Source organism: Nicotiana attenuata, chromosome 5 (genome assembly GCF_001879085.1).
Source record: "Nicotiana attenuata strain UT chromosome 5, NIATTr2, whole genome shotgun sequence".
Classification (NCBI taxonomy): domain Eukaryota; kingdom Viridiplantae; phylum Streptophyta; class Magnoliopsida; order Solanales; family Solanaceae; genus Nicotiana; species Nicotiana attenuata.
In genome coordinates this window covers 34,562,161-34,573,639 of record NC_031993.1, presented here as the reverse complement: position 1 = coordinate 34,573,639, position 11,479 = coordinate 34,562,161, and the positions used below count along the sequence as shown (strand labels likewise).

At 43.9% G+C, this 11,479-nt stretch overlaps 2 protein-coding genes across 2 annotated transcripts; both read right to left on the bottom strand.

Annotated features, from left to right (window-relative positions):
* Positions 681 to 3,581, bottom strand: LOC109226116. The gene is made up of 3 exons (XM_019390919.1): positions 2,994 to 3,581; positions 2,154 to 2,339; positions 681 to 896 (listed from the first exon to the last, which is right to left on the bottom strand). The coding sequence occupies exons 1-3, from the start codon at positions 3,579 to 3,581 to the stop codon at positions 681 to 683; spliced, it is 990 nt and encodes a 329-aa protein (XP_019246464.1).
* On the bottom strand, positions 6,686 to 9,959 carry LOC109226115. Its single transcript, XM_019390917.1, has 3 exons — positions 9,872 to 9,959; positions 7,886 to 8,118; positions 6,686 to 7,759 (listed from the first exon to the last, which is right to left on the bottom strand). Exons 1-3 carry the CDS (start codon positions 9,957 to 9,959, stop codon positions 6,686 to 6,688), a joined length of 1,395 nt encoding a protein of 464 aa, XP_019246462.1.

Sequence of the window (11,479 nt, the reverse complement as noted above, 5' to 3'; positions counted from 1 at the left end):
TGAGTTAAGCTGCGTAAAACACCCTGAGCGAAGAGTACTTCTACTCGGAACTATGAGCTGGATCCCCCTAGGCGAAAGGATTCTACCTGAGTTAAGCTGCTTTAGACACCCTGAGTGAAGAGTACTTCTACTCGGAACTATGAGCTGGATCCCCCTAGGCGAAAGGATTCTACCTGAGTTAAGATGCGTAAAACACCCTGAGCGAAGAGTACTTCTACTCGGAACTATGAGCTGGATCCCCCTAGGCGAAAGGATTCTACCTGAGTTAAGCTGTGTAAAACACCCTGAGCGAAGAGTACTTCTACTCGGAACTATGAGCTGGATCCCCCTAGGCGAAAGGATTCTACCTGAGTTAAGCTGCGTGAAACAACCTGAGCGAAGAGTACTTCTACTCGAAAATATGAGCTGGATCCCCCTAGGCGAAAAGGTTCTACCTGAGTTATGCTACGAAAATGGGAGGTGTGAACAGTAGTGATGCATGCTAAAAAGAGAAAAAATGGAGATTTTAAGGAGCTTAGGTGACGTTCATTCTTTTAGAATAGCCATTCTGCACCGCTTTATTCCTGCTTCAAACAAAGAAAGATTTATGAGTTTTCAAAGTGGTGGTTGGTTTGTGGCCTTGATCCCTTGATGCCTTGAGTAGTTTAATTCACGGCCACTGCTTCGAAGAACCGTTTCTGTCAGCATGGTACCGAGATTCTCGGCTGCTCTGTATCATTTTCTAGAGACCTTGGATTTACATTATTTCCCACAACTGTTTCATACCCAGATGTCCGTGCTATAACTACCCTTGTTTCTAAGGCAATGCATTTTTTCTTTAAAATCGAACTCGGTTGTCTTGCACCCAGTATCAGTTTGTGTCCGTAGTGCTTATCAACTTTCTCCTGAAGCAGGTCCTGCTCATGTGACTTTTTAGTTTCTTTAAAACACTTTGTTCGCTTTATCAAATGAGATCTTAGATGGATTCGTGCCTTCGTCAATGCCATATATGCCCCAAATTGTGCTCGATATTACGGGGGAATTGTAGCTAGTTTTGCAGCCATTTCTTTGTTTCGATTTTGATGCAGGATTAGACCGAAAGGGACTCAAATAAAAATTATGGGTAAAAACAGAATAATAATTGAAAGTTAAAAACAACAGTGTTTAAACAAAAGGTGTCCCTTTCGAGGAAAGGAATAGAGAGACTTATCTGGAGGTATGTGCCGACTTCAATGAATCATGACATGCATTTTGGACTGGAAGCCTGATCCGTCTAAGCTGTCTAATTCTCAAAATCCGCTGCAAACGTTCATCTTGAATTTGTCTTGGTTGTGCTCATGCCGGAGAATCAAAGACCCTCATTCGGCTAGTAGCGCCTTTTGCAGGTTTTCGCTAACTAACCTCTCTTATTTCTCTACTAACCGTCGCCTTATAGTGCCCATGTGGGTTTTCACCAATATGACTCTCTCATTTCTCTATTCACTGTCGCCTTATAGTGCCCGTACGAGTTTTCAGTAATAAGACTCTCTCATTTCTTTTTCTTTTTTTTGAATAAGATACTGTAGGAGGGAGATTACCCAACGCCTTTGGCATGGGGACTTCAAACATTCTCAAAAAAAAAACATCGATCAGAAGTTCTTGAAAGGTAAAAAGGCGAAATGAACCTTGAACGGAATTACAACTTTTGGAACCGTTTTTACAGAAAAACCGTGAAATAAAACAAACTTCTGCCCCAGTTTTGGAGTATTGGGAATATGGATTTTTTGTTCTGATGGGACCGAACCCAGGGTAAGGCTGCCTACGTATCCTTTCGGAATCAGGTCGGACATAGTTCAATGACTCAGAGAATTGTTGTTTGGATCTTTTTTTTTACAAGTACATATGTTCTAAAAAGTGAGAAACAAGGAAGACAAATACTGCTCAAAAAGGATTTAACAAAAGGGTGACACCTATTTGGAATAGCTAGCAAATGATAGCCTTCGTCACATCGAAATGTGTGAAAATTCTACAGTGGGTGTATATCAGACATAATATCTTTTGACTGCATCTGCGTTAATAGTTATGTCTAGTACCCGTCCTTCTTCATCAACCAAGTGCAAGGCCCCTTTTGGTAACACTTTCTTGATGATGTAGGTTCCTTGCCAGTTCGGGGCGAACTTTCCTTTAGCTTCTACCTGGTGCGGAAGGATGCGCCTCAAAACCAGCTGGCCTATCTCAAATCGCCTTGGGCGCACTTTCTTATTGTAAGTGCGTGCCATTCTTTGCTGGTATAACTGGCCGAAACACACTGCGGCTAGCCGTTTTTCATCGATCAACATCAGTTGTTCTAATCGGGTCTTGACCCACTCAGTGTCTTCAATCTGTGATTCCACAATAATTCGGAGAGAGGAAATTTCAACTTTAGCAGGTATTACAGCTTCAGTTCCATATACAAGCAGATACAGAGTTGCGCCAACAGTTGTGCGAACAGTCGTGCGGTATCCCAAAAGAGCAAAAGGCAACTTTTCATGCCATTGCCTGGAACCTTGGATCATTTTCCTAAGAATCTTCTTGATGTTCTTGTTTGCAGCTTCAACGGCTCCATTGGCTTTTGGCCGGTAAGGGGTAGAATGACGATGCATGATTTTAAATTGTTCGCACACCTCCTTCATCAAATGACTATTTAGATTGGCTGCATTGTCAGTGATAATGGTCTTTGGGATACCAAAGCGACAGATGATGTTAGAATGAACAAAGTCTACCACTGCTTTCTTGGTGACTGCTTTGAAAGTGACGGCCTCTACTCACTTGGTGAAGTAATCAATTGCAACCAAAATGAATCTATGCCCATTTGAAGCCTTTGGCTCGATTGGCCCAATAACATCCATTCCCCAAGCAAAGAAAGGCCAAGGAGAGGACATGGGATGCAACTCTGAAGGAGGCGAGTGAATCAGATCACCATGAATCTGGCATTGGTGACACTTGCGAACAAAATTGAAGCAATCTCGCTCCATAGTAAGCCAATAATACCCTGCCCGCAAAATCTTCTTCGCCAAAACATATCCATTCAGGTGAGGTCCGCATACCCCCGAATGCACTTCACTCATGATCCGCTCTGCTTCTGTAGCATCTATGCATCTCAACAAGTTTAAATCTGGGGTCCTCTTGTACAAAATTTCCCCATTCAGGAAGAAACCACTGGCGAGCCGCCTTATAGTTCTTTTTTGATCTCCTTTAGCATGCTCTGGATATTCTCTTGTTTTCAGGAATCGTTTTATGTCATGATACCACGGTTCACCATCTGGTTCTGTCTCAATTGTATTGCAGTAACCGTGTTGATTCCGAACTTGGATTTCTAGTGGATCAATATGAGTGTTGCCTGGATAAGGGAGCATCGAGGCTAAAGTAGCCAAGGCATCGACTAGCTCGTTGTGAAACCTGGGAATGTACCTGAACTCGATGGATTTGAATCTTTTGCTCAAGTCTTGCACACATTGTCTATACGGAATAAGCTTGATGACTCCAGTCTCCCATTCGCCTTGGGCTTGCCGGATAAGCAAGTCAGAATCTCCCATAAACAATAGTTCATGCACATCAAGATCGATGGCCATTTTTAAACGCATTTTACAAGCTTCGTTTCTGCCGTATTATTGGTACAGAAGAACCGAAGTCGGGCCGTTGCAGGGTAATGGTATCCAATAGGTGAGATGAGGATTGCCCCGATCCCAACTCCTTTGATATTGACAGCCCCATCAAAATACATTTTCCATACAGGGTAATCATCTGGAACCACTTCCTCTATTGAGTTGACCTCTTCGTCTGGAAAGTATGTGCTAAGTGGCATGTACTCATTATCAACTGGATTCTCTGCCAAATGATCTGCCAAAGCCTGTGCTTTCATCGCGGTGCGAGTGACATAGACGATGTCAAACTCTATGAGCAGGATTTGCCATTTTGCGAGCCTGCCAGTGGGCATTGGCTTTTGGAAGATATACTTCAAAGGATCCATTCTGGATATGAGGTAAGTAGTGTAGGCCAAAAGATAATGTCTCAGCTTCTGAGCGACCCAAGTCAAGGCACAACATGTTCTTTCTAAAAGGGTGTACTTAACCTCATAATTGGTGAACTTCTTGCTCAAATAATAGATTGCCTGTTCCTTTTTGCCTGTTGCATCATGTTGCCCCAGAACGCATCCAAAGGAATTATCCATCACCGATAGATATAAAAACAAAGGCCTACCAGGTTCAGGCGGGACCAGTACAGGGGGTTTTGACAGATAATCTTTGATCCTGTCAAAAGCTTTTTGGCAATCGTCTGTCCATCTGATAGCGGCATCCTTTTTCCGCAACTTAAAGATGGGCTCGCACGTGGTTGTGAGCTGCGCAATGAACCTACTGATGTAGTTCAACCTCCCGAGCAAACTCATGACTTCCTTTTTGTTCTTCGGGGGTGGCAGATCTCGAATGGACTTTATCTTAGATGGATCCAATTCGATGCCTCTCCGGCTAACTATAAAACCGAGGAGTTTCCCAGACGGAACCCCAAATGCACACTTGGCTGGATTAAGCTTAAGGTCCCGTTCGAAGAACCTTTTCAAATCACACACGTGATCAGCTTGTGTCTTTGATTTTATGATAACATCATCGACATATACTTCAATCTCTTTGTGCATCATGTCGTGAAAAATGGTAGTCATGGCCCTCATGTAGGTTGCCCCTGCATTCTTTAAACCGAATGGCATGACCCTGTAACAATAAGTACCCCATGGCGTGGTGAACGCGGTCTTTTCTGCATCATCCTCATCCATTATAATTTGGTGGTACCCAGCATAGCAATCCACGAATGATTGTATCTCATGTTTTGCGCAATTATCTACAAGAATGTGGATATTTGGCAAAGGAAAATTATCCTTTGGACTTGCTTTGTTCAGGTCCCTATAGTCGACACAAACTCTGGTTTTTCCATCCTTCTTTGGCATAGGCACAACATTTGCCACCCAGGTAGTGTATCGGACAGCTCGGACCACATTGGCGCTTAGTTGCTTCATTATTTCCTCTTTGATTTTGTCACTCCGTCTGTTTTAAATTTTCGTTGCTTTTGTTGGACTGGTGGAAAACCAGGATACGTAGGAAGCTTATGAACCACCAGATCAGCACTTAAACCCGGCATATCATCGTAAGACCAAGCAAACACATCTCTATATTTAAATAAAAGTTGAATCAAGGCATCTCTGGTTTTTTGTTCAATGTGAATGCTTATCTTCGTTTCTCTAACTTCTTCAGGACTTCCTATATTAATCAGCTTAGTTTCATTGAGGTTTGGCTTAGGCTTGTTTTCAAATTGTTCCAACTCTCTTTTTGTTTCCTCAACAACCTCATCTTCATCATATTCAACCTCTTGATGCATTATTTCGATATTAGACAGCTTTTTAAGATCAGGGCGTGAATTCCGCATGCATGTCATGTTATTAAAGCCAGCATTAACAAAACTGAAATGGAAATAAAATGACAGGAATTAGGAAAAGGAAAAGATAGAAAACTTAACAGGAAACTGAACTGCATTTCATTGAATTCGAAAGGATAGAAGGGTTAACATCAAAACAAAACAATCATACTGAGATGTTTGGATTACAACCCTGAAAGTAACCTAAAATACAAAAAAGAAGCTGCAAAAGCAAACTACCAAGACTCCTTCCTTGTGGGGAGAGGAGTTGCTTCCCAGTTGGTGAGCATGGTGTCTGGGTCAATTAGTTGCATATCGGCATGACTAGTGCCTTCACCAGCCTGGATCATATTCACTTCAGAAAACATCTCGCTGAGGCCATGGCAAATTTCATCAATGTTTGCATGTGCCGAGGAATTTTGACCCTCTCGGAGTCGTGGCTTGACAAAAGTGTAGAAAATATGAGGGATAGGCTGTTGCAAGACCCATCCGTGCTTTTTGCGGTGTTTGGATTTGTTTTCGTCTGCTTGTGTTGGCCTGAAGCCCAATCCAAAAGTACCCTGGTTACCGAACGGAGAAATAGGCTCTGAAATTCCTTGCAATGATGCCCCCAAGCCTTTTCCTGGCTTATAACCTTGTCTCATCATAACTGCAGTCACCATTACAGATGTGACGGAAAGACGAGGATGCAGAATAGGCTTTCCTTCCTCGACATGGTCCACAACAACCACTTCAAAAGCCTGATAGACAATGGACTCAGACCTTTCCTTGGCCTCAATACAGGGGATTAACGGGTCTTTATAAATGGAAGACTCGTCTTCTCCGTGAACAATAATTTCTTGCCTGTCATGTTCAAATTTGAGCATCTGATGCAAGGTGGATGGCACAACTCGGGCCGTATGGATCCATGGCCTTCCAAGAAGAAAGTTATAAGAAGTGGCCATGTCCACTACTTGGAAGACAATCTCAAAGTCAATTGGCCCAATCGTCATGGTGAGGTTGATCTCCCTTATGGTATCTCTTGCTGAGCCATCAAAAGCCCGGATGCGAACATTGCTGGGTCGGATTCTGTCTGTATCGATCTTCATGCTTTACAAGGTAGAGAGAGGGCATACATCTACACTTGAGCCTCCATCAACCATGACTCGCTTTACATAATGACCCTCACATTTGACTATCAAGTTCAAAGCCCTATTGTGCCCGGCTCCCTCCTCGGGAAGTTCATCATCAGTAAAGGAGATTCTGTTCACCTCAAAAAATCTGTTGGCCATCTTCTCTAACTGATTCAATGTGGTTTCCTCTGAGATACCTCGTTCAGGACCTTGATTAGTACACGGGCATGCTCTTTGGAATGTAGGAGAAGAGATAGTAGAGAGATTTGAGCGGGAGTCTTTCTTAGTTGATCAATGATTGAGTAATCCTGAACTTTCATCTTTTTCAAAAACTCTTCCGCATCTGCTTCAGTGACTGGCTTCTTTATTGGAAAATGGCCTTCTCTAATTTGCTTGGCCTTCCTCAACTCTTCTGGAGAGTAACATCTCCCTGATCGAGTAAAACCTCCAGTTTCCCCCACTTCCTCTATGATTTCCTTGCCTTTGTAGGTCATCACCGTTTTGTTGTAGTTCCAAGGAGTGGTTTTTGTGTTGGTTACAGGGAGTTGCATGGCAGGTTTGATTACGATAGGCTCTGTTATACCTTTCGTACCTCCCTGCTTCTCCCTTTCGACGGGATGGCCTCCAAGTACATATAACCTTGGGCTTGGAACACTAGAGTGAACTTCCAACCTCGAGATCTTTGGAACAAATAAAGTTGCTTTATTTGAGTTTTGGGCGCCTTTCACAATCAATGGCACATCTCGGCTGGGACTTACTTCCAGACCTGCTCCTTCTTGAATTGCACCCACTATCATTTCTGCTCGATCGACCAGCTTGTATTCTTGGTCTCGGCCAATCATTCCAACAAAATGAACATCATTGTGTGCTGGCAACAAATTATTTGTCACGTTAGGAGGGTCCTCGCCATTCATCACTACAATCAGTTTTTCGGAAATGAGTCTCTCTATGGCTCTTTTCAGAGTCCAACAGTCATCAGTGCTATGCCCTGGGGCACCGGAATGATATTCACATCTAGCATTTGCTTGAAATCCATGCGAATCGGGATGCATATGGTGGGGAGCGATGGGTCCAATTACGCCCATTTGCTTTAGCTTCTGGAATAGACTAGAATATGATTCAGCCAATGGAGTGAATTTTTCTACCGGCCTCTGCTCTCGACCATAATCCTTCCTGGGACGAGCATTGTAAGGCGCCCAAAAATTTTGCTGCTGAGGTCGAGGGGCCCTTGGAGCTGGTGCCCGTACCTGCTGATTGGGAGGCCAAGCATATGATTGAGCATTGAACACTGTATATTGTGGTGGGCCCACAGAGTATTGAGGAATCGGCGGGGGATAATAATGTTGAGGGTAGCTAGATTGCCCCTACTGAACTTGCACATAAGGGTGCGATGCCCCTCTTTGAAACTCCCTAGATCCCGAAGCCATCATGGACCTTTCATGTCTCTTCTTTCTGTTTGCCAAACCTCCCGACCCATTTTGGATAGCTTGGGTGGTGGCTTTGAGAGCAAGTTGACTTACAATTCTGCCAGTCTTGAGGCCATTTTCGACCATCTCCCCTATTTTGATTGCTTCTGCAAAAGGTCTACCATCGCGGACATCATGTTCTGAAAGTAATCAGGCTCTTGAGCCTCCAGAAAAACAGTGATCAACTCGTGGTTATCGATGGGTAGCTTAACTCTAGCCGCTTGCTCCCTCCACTTGATGGCATACTCCCTAAAACGTTCGGTCGGCTTTTTCTTCATATTGGACAAAGAATTACGATCCGGCACAATGTTAATGTTGTACTGAAATTGTTTGACGAAGGCCTGGGCCATGTCATCCCAAACATGCCAGTGAGAGATATCTTGGTCAATGAACCATTCGGAAGCTACCTCCACCAGGATTTCCCCAAAGTAAGCCATTAGTAGCTCTTCCTTTCCTCCTGCACCCCTCAGCTGGTTGCAGTACCTTTTCAAGTGGGCGATGGGGTCGCCGTGTCCATCATATTTCTCAAATTTCGGGGTCTTGAACTCTCGTGGCAAATGGATGTGGGGGAACATGCATAGATCACTGAATGAAACGCTTTTGTGACCACCTAGTCCGTGTATATTATTTATATTTTGTTCAAGACTTTTGATTTTCCTAGCCATTTTATATGGCTCAACCCTCGTGGCAGGCTTCTCATTTTCCACTGGTGACTCGTACTGAGGAGTCTGATTGTATGGAGCCGAGACCCCGAAAGCCATATTTGGAGAATAGTATTGGCCATCATAAGCATGAGATGGTGGCTCATTGTTTGGCCTCGTCACAGGTGGTGGCGGCGAGATTGTATATACCGGTGCGCCAGACACGACGAGAGGGGTGTTCCTAACCGGTGCGACCGGAGGTCGCATATTAGAGGTACCAAGGGCAGCATGGAGGCTGTAGTTTGGCACATACCCTGGTGGTAGAATGGGATCGCTTGTTGCATGGAGTGGTGTTTGAGTAGCCTGGGGTACGGTGGAAGTTCCCTCTGAAGGACCCTGGGGTGGAGGTCGACCGGAAACCCAAGCTTGATATACATCTCACAATTGTTGTCTCAATTTTCTTATTTCCTCCGACTCTTGCTCAATTGACTGACCCTGCGGATTGTCACTGACCAACTCGATTTCATCACTATTATCCATTACTACTGCTCCCTTAGATCTTGTGAAATAATGATGTGTTGCCAGTTTTCACCACAAACCAACAACCTTAAGCTTACTGGATTAAGAGGCAACAAATGTGTTAGAGGTAAGCATTTTGCAGATAAGAATCACACGTAGATATGCTATGCTCCTAAAATATCATCATCTCTAATATGCTTTTGGAAGGCTTCATGTTTCATTCCGGCTTATCAGTTGTTACTTATTGACACTGTTATTTCCTCCTTTCACTCGCCTTATTTTGATCCCTTACTTTAGTGTCATTTGAAAAATATTTGGTTGAACCTTTTGGAGGTTGCCTACGTATCATGTTGCCGCATGAATCAGATCATTACGTAGTTCAAGGACATGACCCCCCCTTTTTTTTAACAAATTTTTTTATGTACAAAAAACCACCACTTTACTTTTTTTGGTTTATTTTCGAATTTTCCTAAAATAAAATCTTTTTCATTGAGTTTTGATTTTTTTTTGATACAAGCCAAAGGAAAGTTACATAAAGATACAACCCAAAGGATGAATATTTAAACAAGACCGGACTCAACTTAAACAAGACTCAAAACACTAAAAGACTCTTACAAACTTGATGACTACAAATGAACAATCAAAGTGGACTGCCAACTAAAAGAAGACTCTGATCCCCGAAGGAGAATCCACCGGCATCATTGTAGTTAAGGTGCTTGTTCCTGCGGCTGACCCCCAACATTGTGGTATATCCTCTCCAAGTCTGCAGATATATGACGAGCAACGTTCAAAGATACTTCTGCAAACCGCTCGGGCGTCATTCCCTGACAACTCATGCAAGCTCTTGAGGTATATGTGGCTACCTCGAGGATCTTTCCCTTAATGTATTCCTAAGCCACATGCAGCTCTTGATTTTGCTGACCACGGGTCTCAGCTAGATCCAACGCATCACGCTCGCGGTCCAAGACCATATCTTTCTGGCGCCGATTTTCTAGTAACTCCCCCTCCAACCGGTTGATCATACTCTGGTAGTGATGTTTTTCTATTTCAAACTCCGCAATCTGGCTCTCCTTGCTTGACTCAACTCCCCCTATCTGATCCCTCAGACCTTGGATAAATGGAGCAAAACCTCTACGCCCGTGATCACGGACTACCCTGAACTGGGCTTCTCTCTCTTCTTGTTGCTGAGCGGTTGCGGCTATGTTCTTCTTTTGAATTTGGGCTTTGAGTGCTTGCTTCTCTCGTGCCCACTGAGCCTTTTCCCGCTCAAAATCAACCTGTTGTATGTCCATGGCTGTCTCCAGAATTCCCTTATATTCTTGTAAAGTGTCAATACGAGATTGGAACTCTTGTGCCACTTCCCTTCTGGTATCTCTAACTCTGGCCTATATCTCCTCCTCCCAATCAACTGCATGCCGTATGGATCTTTCTGGCCTTTGCTCAGGGATAGCCTGGTTGTGAAACCACTCAAGGTATGCGAGGCTTACCTCCCCACGTTCACGATCAGCTACCATCTTTCTATGTCAGAAAATCGACCACCAAACCAAACCTTTTGTGCATAAGACTCCCTTGGAGGTTCCTCTCCCTTGAATTCCTACACGAACGGACGCATGTCCTCAATCGGGGGCCTCTTTTGCTCTCTCCCTAGCTGGCGCATGACGCGTAGGGGCGCGTAGGGTTGGAAACCTCTAAAGCCCATGAGTATGAAGAACGGGCAATACATCGACATATGCATGACCCTAGCAGAAGGGAACCAATAATAGTTCCATGTGATTCTATTTGCATTCAATGAACCAAATAATTTCCGCCAGGCCCTCACCCCATCTGGAAGATTACAACTTGTGGCCCTAACTGGGTGACATCCAATGTAATTCAGCCAGTTTTCATTGAAATTTGTTACTATTGGATGATGATAAAGGTGCACTATGAACCACATCTGTAGCAGAATGTTGCATCCCTCAAAGTAATCTTCACCCTCTTGGCAGCGGGTCAAAGCTCGAAAAATATCTCCCAAAATCATGGGAAGAATGGTATGATCCTCGCTACTTCGCAAATACGAGACTACCGCAACCAATCAAATTCTGATGTGCCCACCACGCTCTGGGAAGACCATGATCCCTAGAAATGATGTCATGAACGCGAAGATTCTCAAATCCCTCCAAGCGTCGTAACTTAACCGGTTGACGAATTCTATGCCCGAGAAATTTACAAACCCTTTCTCGTCCCCAAACCTGTCATAGAGATATTCTAACGGAACCCAACCTTCATTTAAGCAAACCATTGGGATTCGACGGAGGCATAACTTCTTTAAAAAGTTGTTCACACCAACTTTTCTCGGAGC

Bases quoted from the DNA above. Each gene is read 5' to 3' on its own strand.
- LOC109226115 (XM_019390917.1), bottom strand. From the start codon at position 9,959: ATGACGCCCGAGCGGTTTGCAGAAGTATCTTTGAACGTTGCTCGTCAT. The intron at 8,119-9,871 runs GTCAGCCGCAGG...GATTACTTTCAG, and splicing joins GATATACCACAATGTTGGGG to AACATGATGTCCGCGATGGT. The intron at 7,760-7,885 runs GTTCAGTAGGGG...CCCAATCAGCAG, and splicing joins CATCGCACCCTTATGTGCAA to GTACGGGCACCAGCTCCAAG.
- LOC109226116 (XM_019390919.1), bottom strand. From the start codon at position 3,581: ATGCGTTTAAAAATGGCCATCGATCTTGATGTGCATGAACTATTGTTT. The intron at 2,340-2,993 runs GCAGGGTATTAT...GTGGAATCACAG, and splicing joins TGGCGAAGAAGATTTTGCGG to ATTGAAGACACTGAGTGGGT. The intron at 897-2,153 runs GTAGAAGCTAAA...TCACATGAGCAG, and splicing joins GGCGCATCCTTCCGCACCAG to GACCTGCTTCAGGAGAAAGT.